The sequence below is a fragment of the Muntiacus reevesi genome, chromosome 2, assembly GCF_963930625.1.
Source record: "Muntiacus reevesi chromosome 2, mMunRee1.1, whole genome shotgun sequence".
NCBI lineage: Eukaryota > Metazoa > Chordata > Mammalia > Artiodactyla > Cervidae > Muntiacus > Muntiacus reevesi.
Genome location: NC_089250.1, coordinates 262,843,827 through 262,861,045, shown reverse-complemented (window position 1 = coordinate 262,861,045; position 17,219 = coordinate 262,843,827). Strand labels below are relative to the sequence as shown.

At 47.1% G+C, this 17,219-nt stretch overlaps 1 protein-coding gene across 1 annotated transcript in view; it reads right to left on the bottom strand.

Annotated features, from left to right (window-relative positions):
* LOC136157506 (carcinoembryonic antigen-related cell adhesion molecule 5-like) overlaps positions 1 to 16,598 on the bottom strand; it is a 42,460-nt gene extending 25,862 nt beyond the window's left edge. The window contains exons 1-8 of the mRNA XM_065919368.1: positions 16,535 to 16,598; positions 15,257 to 15,616; positions 10,429 to 10,707; positions 8,850 to 9,128; positions 3,724 to 3,853; positions 2,956 to 3,008; positions 2,255 to 2,286; positions 1,011 to 1,129 (exon numbers count right to left, since the gene is read on the bottom strand). Coding sequence (XP_065775440.1) covers positions 1,011 to 1,129; positions 2,255 to 2,286; positions 2,956 to 3,008; positions 3,724 to 3,853; positions 8,850 to 9,128; positions 10,429 to 10,707; positions 15,257 to 15,616; positions 16,535 to 16,598 — 1,316 coding nt within the window. The remainder of the gene's footprint in view (positions 1 to 1,010; positions 1,130 to 2,254; positions 2,287 to 2,955; positions 3,009 to 3,723; positions 3,854 to 8,849; positions 9,129 to 10,428; positions 10,708 to 15,256; positions 15,617 to 16,534) is intronic.
* Positions 16,599 to 17,219: the final 621 nt, after the last annotated feature.

Here is a 17,219-nt window from a genome sequence, read left to right as displayed (position 1 = left end):
CCCCTGAAGTGGTCAGATTGGCTTATGCAGCAAATTAAACAGAACCCCTTTCACATAAACAAGCAGTTACAAAAATTAAAATGGCAGAATGTCTCAGAAGGAAGGGAAAAAACAACCAATACCCCCAAATTGTACATTCTTTGACCATTATTTAAATAATCTCTGCAGGGTGACTTTCTGAGTCCTTTCCCCAATCCCAGCAGATTGCATCTGGTACGAGCTGACTGCCCCATAAACTGATGACCCCTGAATCTCCGGGCATTGCCTTGAATAAAGCCCGTAGCATTACTAAAACAGTGTGTATTGTTTTTGTTTGTTTGTTTGTTTTTACAGTTTCCATCAAGATACACTTAACGATTGCTGAGAAGTTGTTTTCTAGTTGCTTCTATCGGGTTCTCTGAATGCACTCTTTCAAAGGTTTAGATGTTATTCCAGCTAAGTAGTAAGTTGCTTAGTCCCTGATCCTGCAGGTAGACAACACTGAAAGTGGACAAAGGTATAGAACTTCCCAGCTCAGAGCTGGTCATGTATGTGTCTTCCTGTGAATGGTGGGTTCACATCGGGCTTCAGAGTGCAGAAGCTCTTCATTTTCCTTCTCCTTGCTCTTTTTTTCTGGCACAGGCATTTCAGTGGATAAGAAATAATTCTCCAGGTTATGGCAAATTCATGTTAGACTCCAATAGGACTGAGGTGGGAAGGAATACACAAGTTTACACCTGGTCTAGGGGCAGAGGTTCTGGCAACTTTCTCCCAAGGTCCGCTTTGCTAGATTTCAATGACGAGGAAGTTTTGGTTTCCTACAGACCTCCTCGTGGATGTGCCTTTTCATCCACTGACACTGAAGGAGGGGGCTGTGACCAGGCAGCCTGGAGGAGCCTCATTAGGGATGGGGGGGGCGGGGGGGGAAGACTCTGTCCTCATTTTCCCTGAGGGCAGAGGAATCTCCTGGGGATGGAGGTGGGAAGCTTAGAATAAGTCAACAGTGCAACAAGCAGGACAGGTTCCATTACTGTTTTTTGACTTCTGAATAAATTGTTTCTGTGTGTGTTGGAGATGGGGAGGCTGAAGTTGCTTTCTTTTTTAATTCCTGGGCATTGAAGTTCAGGGAGGAATATTCAATTTCATTAACCTGAAAGGCATGAGCAGCAGTCAGTTAAATCAGCATCATAGGCCAGAACCTCACCTTGTCCAGGGTCACTCAGCATCCTATGCTCTTACCACTTTGAAACTTTTAACTTCAGAGAAGGGCTTTTATTACCTATTTTCTCTGATTAGTAGCATCCTATTGAATAATCATTAAACATTATGGATGGTTATGGAATTCTACAATGGAATACGATGGCATAGCAATAAAAATAAGTAGACAATAAAGGCACACAACCATATGAATGAATCTTGCAAAACAATTTTGAATGAAAGAAGCCAGACTCATGTACACAGTGTGTTTTTCAGTTCTATAAGCCCACAATCAGGTAAAAGTAATCTAATGCATTGGAAGTGAAGATAGTCCTTACTCTTCAGAGGGAAGTAACTGGAGCATTGTGTGTGTGTGTGTGTGTGTGTGTGTGTGTGTGTGTGTGTGTGTGTGTGTGTTGAGGGGGGGTGATTTTTTAAAAATGATTGGTACTGTTTACATAGATATGAACAACTTGTGGAAACTTACACACTGTTAAAATTATTAGGTTGGTCAGAAAGCTCATTCAGGTTTTTCCATAAGATTTCATGGAAAAACTTGAAGAAACTTGGGTCAACCCAATACTTATGATTGAAACATTTTTCAGTTTATATGTGTATTCTGTTGAAGATTAAGATGAGAAAAATTCAGTAAAAGTATTAGAAGGTAAAGGAATCAAGACCTCAGGTCTATAACATTGGAAATTATCATTTATCAGTAACAGCAGAGTCAGCCTGGAGGCAGAAGAGGGAGAATGATCTAGTGCCTTTCTTGCTCTGGCCACTGTGCTGAGTGCTTTACCTTTGTTATGTCATTTAATTCCTTGACCTCCTCTGTGAAGTAGGCAGCACACCCATTTTTCAGAGGACTCAGCTGAGGCTCTATGAGGTTAAGTTACTTGTCCATGGTCCCAGCTGTGATCAAGTCCAGTGAGGTGAGCTCGTGGGAGTAATGCTTCTTTGTTGCTGCAGTGAAGAACTCTGACCCAAACTGATTTCCCATTTGTGTCTACAAGACTAACCCATTCTACACAGAGATATTTCCATGAGAAAAGGAGCCAGTGAAGCTGGCTGTGCTTACCTTTTCAGGTGAACTGTCAGAGTGTCCTTGACCTGGGAAACAAAGGAGAGTCATCAACCCATGAAAATGCAGAGTTGCCTTATGGCCTCAGAAAGGACTGTTCCTAAAGCTGATGTGACTTCTAGCTGAAGGAGGTGGCAGGTGGTGGGAGGGTTGGGGCCCATGATTAAGACTTAAGGATTTCTCTTCCCTCAGTCTGTGGTCCAGACCCCAGTGCATTAGACTAAGGTGGTGGTGGGGCAGGGTGGGGGTGTTGAGGGGAGGCCTCAGTGCACTTCTGAAGATTTCTGGCAGTTCACAAGGCCTGAGTTTTGCCCACGTGTGTCTCACAGGTGTGTGTCTAGGCGGCAGGCTCCAGAGGCAGGACGGGCTGAGGCCCACAGCACCCAGAGCACCAGAGGCAGGGAAAGTCTCACCATAGGAGAAGTCCGTATCCATAACAGAGGCAGGAGGGGGAAGGAGGTAGGATGAGGAAAGGGCTCCTGGAAGCTCGGCCATCTCACGGCTGCCTGGTTTGTGTGGCCTCAGAGGGGCCATGTCTCCGGGGGCTCTTCCATGACTAGGAAGAGTGTGAGGACCTGTACCAAACTGAGGCTGGGGACTGAGATCACCTCTCATATTTCAGAAGGTAGGGGTTCCCTGGTCAGTCAGGGCACGTGGTGGAACAAACCAGCTCTCACTGAGTGAGTAGATCTACTTACTGTGGTTGTGATCTGAGGATTTGTGCTCTGTGAGATCGCGCTGGTCAGTTGCCCTAAATAAATATCAGACACAGTGACTACTATTCCCAGGCACAGGGTCTCTGCTCCTTGAATTAGGAAGCACAGTGTTGGCATGATTCCATGGGGTTCCTCCATGTTCATTTTTACCTTGGTTGGTCCTCTTTCTTCCTAGGACCTCTGTCTTCAATCTACCCATTACCCCCTCTCATGTTTACTCCTCTCTGGTTTACTGACTCTTCAGAACATTTACGGCCATTCATCTCAACTGCTTCTATTTCTACCCGGACATCTTTCCACTTTTGTAGGTAGATGCTGGTTATTTCTCACTTTATTTATTGCCCAGGAGGCCTTGGGTTGTTCCTGCTTTTCTTAGGTTCTCTTCCAGTCATGTCCCTCCCTCCTCCTGCTCTTGTGGTCAACAGAGCACAGGTCTCCCTTCCTCCTGCTCCTCCTTTCATGTCCTCATTGGTTTTCTTTCTTGGACCTTGGTTTCCCTGCCTGGGACAGAGGAACACAATTGGCTCTGCCCTCTCTAAACCAGATGGAGGTGGGAATAGCCATGTCCAAGAGACAGGGGGTTACAGGAAACATGAAGACCAGGGAAGAGGAGACCCATAAGAATCAGTGCCAAGAAGCAGGAAGACTGAGGAGCAGATCTAGGCCAGAGACAGAGACAAAGTCTCCTTCCCTCTCCCAAGCAGGGCAGTCAGCCTCAAAGAAAGCGGAACAAGAGGAAAGGTGGCATACCGTCTAGTTTCTCTGATGTACAGAAAATACACCAGGGCTGCTATCAGACCCACCCCAGCCACAGCTCCAATCACGATGCCGACAATGGCACCAGCTGAGAGGTCAGAGGAACTTTCTGGTGTCGGTTTATCTGTTGTGGAAAGAAAAGAGAAGAATGAATGAGAGGGGCTCTGGGAAATAACTCAATATGAAATAGTCTCTGCTTGTTCCTCCAAGGTATAAACTTTCTGTGGAAGGTTGCTGTGAGGTGAGTAACCGCCTATATCCTTGCGATTTTTTCCTCTGTGATTGTATTTCTAGGTTGGTGACCACATTCCTCAATTCCAACCTGGCTTTTCTGCACTCATATGTTTGAAGTCTTTAGAAATGTAAGAAGGACTGATGATGGTTATTTTTGTATGTTATCATTTCCCATCTTTTCATGGTTACATCTTTACCTGGGTACCAGGTATGGCTGCCATGAATATGCACCTGTTAGGTGTCTTACGAAAGTGTGAGTTCCTGAGTCATGTCTGACTCTTTGTGACCCCATGGACTGTAGCCCACCAGGCTCCTCTGTCCATGGGATTTCCCAGGCAAGAATACTGGAGTGGGTTGCCATTTCTTTCTCCTGGCGATCTTCCTGACCCGGGGATCTTCCCGACCTGGGGATCTTCCCGACCCAGGGATTGAACCCATGTCTTCTGCATTGCAGGCAGATTCTTTACTGTCTGGGCCAAAGGAGGTGTATTATGGTGGGGACTTAATTGATGGAAGGCCCTCTGAATTCACTACCCCTTTGCACAGAGACCATCCTTCACACAGATGTCCAGCAGGAATATGAAATCAATCCCAATTCTGTGAGAAATAAATTTTTTGTGTGATGGGTGACTTTTAATTCAAGGACTCCTTGCCAGCTTTGCAGATATCTCTTAGAACTGCATTGCAGCCTGAAACTTCCTCCTTCCTAGGGATCCAATGTGCATCCTGCTCTGAGGACCCTCCCAGGCTCGTCCCACTCCTGCCTCACTTTCCTTCACAGGCATTTTCTGCAAGGAATGTCTTAGATGTCTAATCCCATCTTGGCTGCATCTCATGGAATGAAAACTATCATACTAGACATGAAACTTTGTACTCAACCCCCCTGTTTCCTCTCTTCCATATTTATAAGTAACATGTTCCTGTGGATCTTTGTGCTTTCCTTCCCCAAATATATAACACCTTTTGTCTGTTTCTTCTTTTTTACTTCAGTGGTCCTTACCGTTCAGCTCAAGACTGAAAATCAGTGCTAATGTTAGCTATTGTTATGACATACATAATCTGTGCCAGGCTCTGTGCTATATATTTGCCAAATATCTCATTTAATTCATATAATAACCCAGTCAGATAGACATTATTTCTATTTTATAGATGGAAAATCTGAGGTTTACAATGGTGGAAAACCTAAAGCCATATGGCTAATGAGATGTGGATCGAGAGTCAAGTAGTCCTAGGAATACCTGACTTTATATAGCCTAATGAAGTCGAGAAAATACCCTGGAAAAGGAAATGGCAACCCACTCCAGTATTCTTGCTTGGGAAATCCCATGGACAGTAGAGCCTGGCGAGCTATAGTCCATGGGGCCTCAAAGAGTTGGATAGGACTTAGTAACTAAACAGCAGCAATAGTAATAATTATAGCAGCTAAATTGTTTGGAAAATGTTCCCCGTGTGGGTATTTTGCTAAGGGTTTAGTTGAATATTACATTAAAGCTGTGAAAAAATGCCATAAAGAAGGTTCTTTTATTGCAGTTCTCCCTTGAGGACTCTGAGGCTCAGAGAAGTTAAGACTCTTGTGCAAGAATTTATAATTATAAATGCTTATATTAAAAAAAAGATCTCAAATCAACAGCGTAAATTTACAACTTGAGGGACAAGAATAAAAGCTAAACCCAAAGCTAGCAGAAGGAAGGAAATAATAATAATTAGAATGGAGATAAATAAACTAGAGAATGAAGAAACAGTAGATAGAATCAATAAAACCAGTATTTTGTTCTTCGAAAAGATTAACAAAATTGACAAATCTTTAAGTAGATTGACTAAGAAAAATAAAAGGGAAGATTCAAATCATAAAAATCAGAAATGAATGTGGAATCATTACTACTAATTCTACAAAAATAATACAAAGTATAAGAGTACTAGGAATAATCCTATGCCAACAAATTGGATAACTGCTGTGAAATGGACAAATTCCTAGAAACATGAGAGCTCCCAAGATGTAATCATAAAGAAATAGAATATATGAACAGACTATAAAGTAAGGAGGTTAAATAAATAAAATCCTTTGACAAAAACCCACTAACCTTTTATGATAAAACACTCAAAACTGGGAAAAAAAGGAAACCACCTCAACATAATAAAGGCCATATATAAAAACCCCATAGCTAACATCATCCTAAATGGTGAAAGAGTGAACATTTATTTTCTGAGACGGAGCATGATAACAATGCCTGCTTTTTCCAATTCTATTCAAAATAGTATTGGACATACTAGCCAGAGGGATTAGGCAAGAAAAAGAAATAAAAGATATCCAAATTGCAGAAGAAGAATAAAATTATTTCTGTTTGCAGATGACATGAACTTATATGTAGAAAATGATAAAGATTTCCCAGAAAACTGTTAGAACTAATAAACAATTCATCAAAGTTGAAGGATACTAAAACAACATGTAATGATCAGTTGCAAACAAACAAACAAACCAAAAAAGATCAGTTGCTTTTATATAAAATATATTCAAAAAGGAAGTTAAGAAAATTTTATTCTATTTTGATAATAAAAATAATATCAAAAGAACAAAATACTTAGAAATTAACTAGGAGGGGGAAAGATTTATACATTTAGGAATTATAAATAAACACTACTGAAAGAAATTAAAGAAGATGTAAACAAGAGGAATGGATAAAGAAGATGTGGTACATACATGTACCATGGAATATTACTCAGATATTAGGAGAATGAAATAATCCCATTTGCAAAAACATGGATGGACCTAGAGTCTCATACTAAGTGAACCAAGTTGGACAGAGAAAGACAAATATCATATGCTATCACTCATAAGTGGAATCTAATTTTAAAAAGTGATACAAATGAACTTATTTACAAAACTCAAACAGACTCAACATATTTAGAAGACAAACCTATGGTTACCAAAGGGGAAATGTGTGTGTGTGGGAATAAATGAGGAGCATGGGGTCAACATATACATACTACTATATATAAAATAGATAACCAACAAGGACCTACTGTATAGCATGGGGAGCCCTACTCAATATTCTGTAATAATCTATATGGCTAAAGAGTCTGAAAAAGAATGTATATATGTATACATATAACTGAATCACTTTACTATACACCTGAAACTGACACAACATTGTAAAATATATTCCTTTAAATTAAAAAAAAAACAACAGACAAATGGCCAATAGACACATGAAAAGATGCTCAACATCACCAGTAATTAGGGGAATGCAAATCAAAACCACAGTGAGAGATCACTTCTTACCCTTTAGAATGGTTATGAAAAAAAAAAAAGGAAACAGAAAACAAGAAGTATTTGCAAGGATGTGTAAAAATTGAAACTTTTGTGCATTGCGGGTGAGAATGCAAAATGGTACAACCACCATGGAAAACTACATGGCCGTCCATCAAACAGTTGGACAAACAATTGCCATTTGATCCAGTGATTCCACTGCTGGTTGTGTGCCCAAAAGACTGAAAGCAGGAATTTCCCTAGTGGTCCAGTGGTTAAGAATCCACCTTCTAATGCAGAGGACATGGGTTCAATCCTTGGTCAGGGAACTAAGGTCCCAGATGCCTTGGAGCAACTAAGCCCGAGAACAGGAGAATCCATGTGCCACAGCCAGAAAAGCCATCACACTGCAACTAAAGAAAGCCCGCACACCAGAATGAAGAGCCCGCACGCTGCAGTTAAGACCCAGCGCAGCCACAATAAAAAAGATTGAAAGCACTGATTGAACAGATACTTATACACCCGTGTTCATGGTAGCATATTCACAACAGCCAAAAGATGGAAGCAATTTAAAAGACAATCAACTTATGAATGATGAAATATTGTGTATACATACAAGGATTCAGATATATGCTATAATATGGATGGGGCCTTGAAGACATAATGCTAGTAAGTGAAATAAATCAGACCCAAAGGGATAATTATAATGTTATATGATTCCACTACTTTGGCCATCTGATGCAAAGAGCCAACTCATTGGAAAAGACCCTGATGCTGGGAGGAGAGCAGGAGAAGAAGGGGATGACAGAGGATGAAATGGTTGGATTGCATCATCGAACTCAATGGACATGAGTTTAAGCAATCTCTGGGAGATGATGAAGGACAGGGAGGCCTGGTGTGCTACAGTCCACGGGGTTGCTAAGAGCTGGACATGACTGAGCGACTGAACTATAACACGATTCCACTTATACAAAATGACTATCATAATCAAATTCATAGAGACAAAGAAAGTAGAATGGTGTTTGCCAGGGTTTGAGGTGGGGGACTTCTAGAAGTTATTGTTTAAGGGGTACAGAGTTTCTAATAAGATGAAAAAGTTCTAAATGGATAGTGGCAATGTCAATGTACTTAATGCTACTGACCTGCAGTCTTAAAAATGGCTAAAATTATATATTTTATGTATTCTTCACGTTAAAAAAAAGGTAACAGAAAAAAAACCCCCAAATCTTGTGAAAGTTACACTAAAATGCTAAACCCAGGAGAAGAAACTGTATTTGATTCAGAGATTGAGCTGTTACTCATTCTGCCACCTGTTTACTATGTGCGTGTATTCAGTTGCTCAGTTGTGTCTGACCCTTTGCAACCCTATGGAATGTAGTCCGCCAGGCTCCTCTGTCCATGGGATTTCCCAAGCAAGAATACTGGAGTGGCTTGCCATTTCCTCCTCCAGGGGAGCTTCCCAACCCAGGGATCAAACCTTCGTCTCCTGCATTGCAGGATTCTTTACCATTGAGCCACTTCGGAAGCCCTGTAGTGGTCTCATTGAATATTCTGCCCACCGTCAACTCTCTCCATTTTCCACACGATTGTTAGAATAATCCGCAGAGAAAGATATAGCATAAGGCAAATGGTCACTTACATTTCACATGCAGCCTGAGGGGGTCACTTTTGCTGGAGTTGCCCCTGTTGGAGACCTCACACTGATAATCCCCAGCGTCCTTTCTGCTGACGGGGTCTATGGTGAGGGTGCTATTGTCCAGGGACAGTGTCATCCCCCTTGTGAGGAGGAGACTCTGGCCTTCGAAGAACCAGCGTATGGAGACCCCAGTCTCATTTGTGAGGCAGGTCAGGACCACGGGACCTTCATGTTCTGTGACTGTGGTGTTGCTGGCTTGGAGGGAGGGCCGTGCCACTGGGTCTGTGGAGAGACAGAGGGGTGACTGCTGAGAGTGGGTCAGGGGCCTGAGCCATGCTGTCTCTAGAGATCTCAGCCAGCCCCGGGCCCCGGTGACCTCTGCAAAGGTGACCCAGAGGATGGGCCCGAGTCTGTGATCAAGGTATGGAGTCTCTCTTCATTGATGATCTGTAAGGAGAGGACTGTACCTCCTCTCTGACCCCCAGGTACCCTGGCATGACCCCTGACCAGTCTCCCTGGACATCTCCGTAGTATCAGCACCGGGACCCTCTTCTTAGCCCATATGTCTAACATCTTCATCATCAAGTGCAGTTTTTTTTTTTTTTTTAATTAACTTTCCTGGACTTTTCCCACAATTTTCTTTGACTATAAAAAAATATAAAAAGTCCCCACCAGGGACTTCCCTGATGGTCCAGTGGCTAAGACATCACATTCCCAACGCAAGGGGCTCGGGTTTGATCCTTGGTCCAGGAACTAGATCCCACATCCTGAAACTAAGAGTTTTCGTGCCACAACCAGATCTCCCATGCCACAACTAAGACCCAGTGCAGCCAAATAAGTAAATAAAAATACATAAATTGAAAAAAATTTCGTTCCCAATATGTAAAATAGCTAGCTAGTGGGAAGTTGTGTATAACACAGGGAGCTCAGCCTGGTGCTCTGTGACAACCTGGGCGGGGGATGGGGGTTGGTAGGGAGACTGAAGGAAAAGGGGACCTTATGTATACTAATGGCCAATTCACGCTGTTGTACCGCGGAAACCAACACAACATTGTAAAGCAATTATCCTCCAGTTTAAAAAAAATTCAAGTCCCATTCCTGATTTACACTTCCGTGAAGGCAGGCCTGGCAGCTCTGTGTATCTCTGGGGCCAAGGGGACTTCCATAACGTGGGGGAGGCATTCACTTTCTGTTACATAATTTCTTATGGCCCGACTCAGTCTTCCTGGACTGTGTAGAAGAGTTAAATATCTCTCTGAGTCAGGGACAGTCTTGTTTTACAGTTTCCCAACAATAACTACCCCTTCATGTTCACTCATCCTGCGTCTGAGACATTAACCTGTTTCTCCCATCACAGGCTGATGACCCTGAGCCTCTCAAGACAGAGCAGTCCATCCCCTCCGAGTCTTGGCTCAAGGCTAGGTCTGCCTGGGCTTGCGTGGGACAGGAAGTCATGGCCAACCTGGGTGTCCAAAGGTGAGGCTCCATGCATTGGGACCTGAGAGGGATGGGTATGGCCTGGCCTCCGGCACTGTAGATTCAGCCAGGTGGCCTGGACCACATAGGAACAGAGGTTACTCACAGAGAACATTCAGGGTGAATGGGTCACTGCGGCGGACACTCACTGGGTTCCGGGCTTCACACACATAGGGTCCTGTGTCATTCCTTGTCACATTGAACACAGTGAGAGTCCTCTTGTCCTCAGACAGTTCCAGCCTCGTGCTGTTGGGGAGGCTCTGATTGTTGATCCACCAGATGTAGGAGGTGTTCTGGGTCTCAGGTCCACATGTTAACACCACAGTGTCCTCGTGCTCCCAGGGGCTGGAGTTGTTGCTGGTGATGACGGGTGTGGGTAGCACCGCTGTGCAGATAACAGAGAGAACATTGCCCCTTTTATATCTTGGGTTCCTCTAAAAGCATTTTTAATCAGGGTTGCCATCTTTCTCCTCTCAGCCAGACTGAGCCCTTAAAGAATAAGGCAGGTCTGTGTATCACGAGACAAATGCATGAATATCTGAGCTCAGAGAGTGTGAGGCCATCTGCTCTTATGTCTGGAAGAAGCACAGACTTCCTCAAGTGTCAGTCAGGTGTCAGAGTTTGATAGCATAATCCCAGGCCTGTGAGTCAGAGACCACTTGCTTCCTCTGGCCCTGGCCCTGGGGTGCTCACCTGGACTGGGCAGGTCCTGAGTCCCTTCAAGCTGCACAGACCTACATTGCCTGATGGAGACATGTCTTCACCGTCTCCTCAATTCCCAAGGTTTCCCAGAGATGGGTAACGATGGGCGTTCCCCTAGTCCTTAAACCCCAAGAAGACTGGGCAGCACAGCCTAGAACTGGGTGTTTGAGCAGAAATAACACACGGGGACGTCCCTGGCGGCTCAGTGGTAAAGAATCCGCCTGCCAATGCAGGGGACGTGGGTTTGATCCCTGATACGGGAAGATCCCACATGCCATGGGGCAGCTAAGCCCCTGCTCCACAACTACTGAGCCTGGACTCCAGTACCTGAGTGCTGCAACTACTGAAGCCCGTGACCTGAAACAAGAGAAGACACCACAGTGAGGAGCCTGTGCACCGCAACGATGCATAGCCCCCACTCCCTGCAGCTAGAGAGAGCGCGTGTGCAGCAGTGAGGACCCAGCAGAGCCACAAATAAATAAATAAATGGACATTAAAGTTTAAAGAAAAAGAGGACAGAATGAATCAGAGGGCAAGTCAGAGTCTCTGTTTTAAAAAAGGGAGGAATGATCTCAAAGAGCAGAAATGATATGTGCTCAGTCGTTCAGTCGTGTCTGACTCTTTGCGACCCCATGGACTGCAGCCCTCCAGTCTCCTCTGTCCCTGGGATTCTCTAGGCAAAAACACTGGAGTGGGTTGCCATGCCCTCCTCCAGGGGACCTTCCCAACCAAGGGAATGAACCCAGGTCTCCCTTACTGTAGGCAGATTCTTTACTGTCTGAGCCAGCAAGGAAGCCCAGAAATGATATGTATTCTATTAATAAAGTTAGAGGAAGAGGCCCCTCTCACCAGTTTCCATGGCAAATCAGGCAAATGGGAAGGGGGCCCACCACAGGTGTGTGGCATGCTTTTTTTTTTTCTTTCTGCCTCAGAAAACACAACTAAGTGTTTGATCAACTTTGTCTGCGTCGAACCAAGGCTAAGTGAAAAGACAGTGGCTCGGGCCCCTCATCGTCGGGGAGCATCCCACCTTGTGATAAAGGTGACATCCTGAGGACACACGGGTGATAAAGTAGGCAATAAAGCAATCAGATGGCACAGGTCTGTCAGTCCCATCCTGGGAAGGTCTCGGGAATCCCTGAAAGGAACAGGAGGGTCACACCAGGACAAGGCTGTGGGTCACAAATCAAAGAGGTGAAGTGAGCCCATGAGCCCCTGGGGACTGCAGACCTGTCTTGCTGCCTTTGACTTCCTGCTTGAGTCACATTCAGGAATAGGTCAGTGAGGGGGGGGCTACATATCCTTGTCACATGGCATGATTCCACTGGCTGGCACCATGGAGGGAAAGACCTCTGGACCAAGGCAAAGCTGAAGTTCATTCTCCTGGTGACCTGGGGAAAGTGGCTTGTGCTGGAGCCCCACAGAGGCTGCTGCTCCCAGATTTCTGAGTCCTTTACTATAGCCTGGGAGGGTGTACCTGGCCAGAAGCCAGGCTGGGAACAGGGCAGTCAGTTATTTGGGGAAGTATCTGTGGAAGGCTTAAGGATTTGCGGGTCTGGTGGGGAGGCGGTGCTTCCTCACTGGCTCAGCTGGTAAAGAACCCGTCTGCCAATGCAGGAAACATGAGAAACATGAGTTTGGGAAGATTCCCTGGAGAAGGAAATGGCAACCTGCTCCAGTATTCTTGCCTGGAGAGTTCCATGGACAGAAGAGCCTGGCAGGCTACAGTCCACTGGGTCACAAAGAGTCGGATATGACTGAGCAACTAACACTTTCACTTTCACTTGCCAGTATTCTTGCCTGAAAAAATTCTATGGACAGAAGAACCTGGCGAGCTCCTACAGTCCATAAGATTGCAAAGAGTCAGACATGACTAAGTGAATTAACAAGGGTAGGGTTCGAGGGCTTCCTTAGTGGCTCAGCTGGGAAAGAACCTGCCTGCCAATGCAGGAGATGCAAGAGACGTGAGTTTGATCCCTGAGTTGGGAAGATTCCCTGGAGAAGGAAATGGCAACTGGCTCCAGTATACTTGTCTGGAAAATTCCATGGACAGAGGAGCAAACAGTCAAACATAACTGAAAGTGCACCCAAGAATCTCAAGGCGGGTTGCTGTGCAGAGCAGGGCCAGTCCCGGCTGAAATGAAGGAGGAAGGTGAGAGACATGGAAAGAGCAGAGAGTGAGAAATGTCCATTTACAAGCGACTTCAAAGTGGGAGTTTCAAGTGACTTCAAACATTCAGAGGTCCAAGAGCCTCACCGCGGCCCAGAAGCAGGCCCCCTGCCCCTCACCCCTGGAAACCCTCCCACGGCGGAGCAGCCCCACAGCCGAGGTGAGACTCGGCTCCCAGTGCGCTTTAGGGACAGGTGGTCAGAGGATAAAACACTGGTCCCCTCCCCGGAGAGACAGGCGGCAGGCGTGGCCAGAGCCTCCTAGGACTCTGCATCCAGATTCCAGGGTCTGAAGAGATCACAGATCATTCATCTGTCCTTTTCCCTTCCATTCTTCCTTCCCCAAAGAAACACTGAGAGCCTGTCAGGCCCTGTGCTGGGTGCAGGTGTAGATGGGGAGTGAGGAAGTAGACTGAGTCCTTTCCATTTTACTCCAGTGGGAGTGACACCCAACACCTCCAGTAACCTGCAAATAAATGATCTCTGGTTCACTCAGTGCGAGGAGCTTGTATATTGGCTACCTAAGGAGGGGAGGCCTGGACATTCCTGTCACTGATTTGATTGTTGATGCAGGTAATTTGTAAGAATCCTGGACTAGGTTGCCATGCCCTCCTCCAGGGCATTTTCCTGCCCCAGTGATCGAACCCGTGTCTCTTACATCTCCTGCATTGGCAGGTGGGTTCTTTACCACTAGAGGTCAACTGGGAAGCTCTAGCTCCAGAGTAAACGGGATTAATTGTCCATTTCCCTTGACTTTTCACACTAGAATCTCCCTCTGGTTGAGGAGGCCTAAGAAGAAAGGATCTGAACCAACACTTGGTTTCCGGGATCCTAGATAAGGCCCCTGGGAGGGAGGAGAGGGTGGGGCTGTGATGTTGGCCTGACCCTTCCACACATATTTCCCCTGACTGGCCACTCATGGTCTGTGTGACTCTGATTCACTGACTGTATCTCCCTGTATTTTACTGAGCTTGTCTTCAGTAAAACAGAATAAATGGTAAATGGCATCAGGAGTGCCATGTTGTCTGTGTATTAACCTTAAATCATGAATAATTAGCTGGTCTAAAGCTGGACATGGACACTGTGTCTAGGGACTTCCTGGTAGTCCAGTGGTTAAGAATCTGCCCTGCTATGCTAGAGATGCAGGTTCCGCTGGTTTTGGAACTAAGATCCCACAGGCCTCGGAGTAACTAAGTGGACCAACAAAGCCCACGAACCCCCACGAAAGATCCTGTGTGACGTAATGAAGACCCGATGCAGCCTAATAAATACATAAATAAATATTTTTGAAAAGAAAACCCTGCCTCTACTATTATTTGTGTCCACAGGAGAGGGCTCCCTGGGCTGCCCACTGCGGGGTGAGGAGCTGCCGGGAGCATCTTCTCTTCCTCTGGTCCTTCTTGGGGACGCTGACCTTCCTCTGGAGCCTCCACTGGGGCCCAGAGGGTCGGCTAATGGCGTGGGGACCCAGCCTAGCCTGCTCTCCATGCTGAGTCTCAGGGGACGGACTGGACTCCACCCCTGCCCAGACACGGCTCTTGGGGCTGAGCCCTGGCCAGTGACCTGCTGAGAAACCCTGGCCTCAGGGAGCTGGGATCACCCGCCCGTCAGCCCCGCCTGGGAGGCCAACACCCACCAGCGGCCCAGGTTCTCCGTGGTCACTGGAGCCGGGACCCTGGGACAGGGTCTGGGGAGGGGCTTCCCCGTGGGCCTGAGCTTCTCTGTGAGGACCCCTCAGGCCAGGCCCCTGCTGAGTCCTGCAGGGTCTTCCTCAGGGTCATGGTCGCAGGGAGGGACCCAGGGGCCTGGACTGAGAGTTCTCTCCCTCTGCTGAGTCCCTCCCATCAGACCCTCCTTCTTTCTGCAGTGTCTGCCGGGTCCAGAGCCCCTCAGTGGAATTCTGACCCTTTGGAGTTCGTCTCCACTGTGTGTGTCCTGCACTAAATGTTCAAACCCCAACACGGCACATAATGGAGAGGGAGATGGAGGCACCATCCGGGTCTGTCAGAGCAGAATTCAACTGCTTCCCACCCCAACACCCCAAGGTAAGAGGAAGCACTCACGGTGTACGTGGAGGTGTCCAGTCTGTCTTTCTGTCTGTAAATCATCCTTTGTAATGAGCAGGGTGTAGGATCCTGTGTCTTTCTGGGTGACGTGCTGGATCAGCAGGGTTCCATTGGGGTAAAGTGTCTCCCGACCGCTGTGTGCAGGCCCTGTGGTAGTTACATTAATGTCTACTCTATATGATGCAATTAGCTGGCTGTTTTCTACCCTTTCTCCTGTGTACCAGGTATAGCCTAGAAGATTCTCTGTCATGTTGTGGGCAAGTAGAAGAACATCCGATCCTTCTGCAGCAAGTGGGGGCACCACTTCAATAGTGAGCTGGGCAGTGGTGAGCAGGGGCCAGAAAGTTAAGAGTGAGACTAGGAGGGAAGAGAGAGAAATCAGTTAATATTCTGACCTGTGTGGGGGACGGGGAAATGGTGCCCTGGGTCCTAAGTAGCTCTCTTCATCCCTCAGCGTCGGTGTGTGTGTGTGTGTGTGTGTATATGTGTGTGTGTCCTCCTGGTTCAAGGTCAGCAGCATGACCCCCATCACTTCAGCCCCTCTGGGCTCTGTATTTCCTCTGTTTCCCCAGCTGTCCCCCGGCTCACTCCCTCACTGCCCTCACACAACTGCTCACACTCAGGGGCCTCTTGGGAGATGTCCTTCCCCCCCGACCACCTGCTGTAAAGACCCTCCGTGTTCATTTGCTGATCCTTCCCTGCTCCATTTCCTGCATGACGCCTGTCAGCGCCTGACAGCACATTCTAGATCTCTCTGCTTGTCTGTCTTCCTCCCCACAGAGTGTAAGCTCCGTGAGGGCAGGGGCTTTGTCTGATCCTGCTTGATATGCAGTGTCAGGACCAGGCTCCAGACATTGTACCTGGGGATGAAGGAATGAGGGGTCCCAGGAATTCCACAGTCTGGTTTTGTCAGTTTCTGAGGGTGCGGGGTAAGGACAATGTGTAGCTTCGCGGTTAAGTGTTTTTCTTTAGTGACACCCAGACATAAGTTATTATTATCGTCATCAGTTTTCAACAGTTACTGCTCAGTGAAGAATAACTTGTAAAAGCTACACTAGTTGAAGTTTTCCTGCCCCTCACCAGTTCTAGTTCATGGAGAGTCTCCTGTGGCTGAGTCCCCGGCCCTACGCTCCCTGCTCCCCTGTCCTCTGCCCTCAGGTCTGAACAGAAGCACTCTGTCCCCTCTCAGAGCCCCGTCTCCCCCAGTTCCCACCCAGTCTCTTGTTCTCCCTGAAAACTGTCTCTGCCCACTCCCTGAAAATTGTCCCCACTCACCTGCAAGCAGGAGCCTCTTCCAGGGGACGCACCGTCTGCGGGAAGGGCCTGAAGGGGGCTCCATGGTGCCTGCTGTCTGCTGTGTCCCTCTCTGTGAGGAGAGCTTCTGCTCCAGAATCGCTCACAAGCCCTGCAGTCGCTGTGTGAGCTCTGCTTCCCCCTCTGTGCGGGGCCTCCTCCCGGGGCAGGAGCAATGGCTAGTTCAAGAGGCCCGGGGGCGGGGTCTCTGCCCAGGCCCCACCCTCTCCCTCCCCTCTCATTCCGCCTGCCTTCTCTCCTCTTCCCTTTCTGTTACATTTCATTTGCCTGGGAAGCCTGCTGTTTCTGCCTTTGGCAGCTTGACTTCTCACCCTACACACACACACGTATGCAGTTCCCCCCCTGCTGGGGAGAGCACCTCCCTGGGGCTCCTGTCCTGGGCGTCCCCCGTAGGTCTCACTTGGGGGGTGCAGTCAGCCTCCCTGCTTCCACAGTCTCCAGCCTCATGTTCTCCTTCTGGCTTTCCCCTGCAGAGCAGTAGCCTGGGGGGTGGGGAGGAGGTGCATCGGGAACTCTGGTCAGAGGGACAGTGTCCCCACGGTGCATGGGAACCACCTGTGGCGCTTCATGAAGACTTTGAACCCCCCAGAGGGACCTTAGGAAAGCTGCTTCAGCAGCCACACAGGCCACGTGCTTGCCCAGCCTG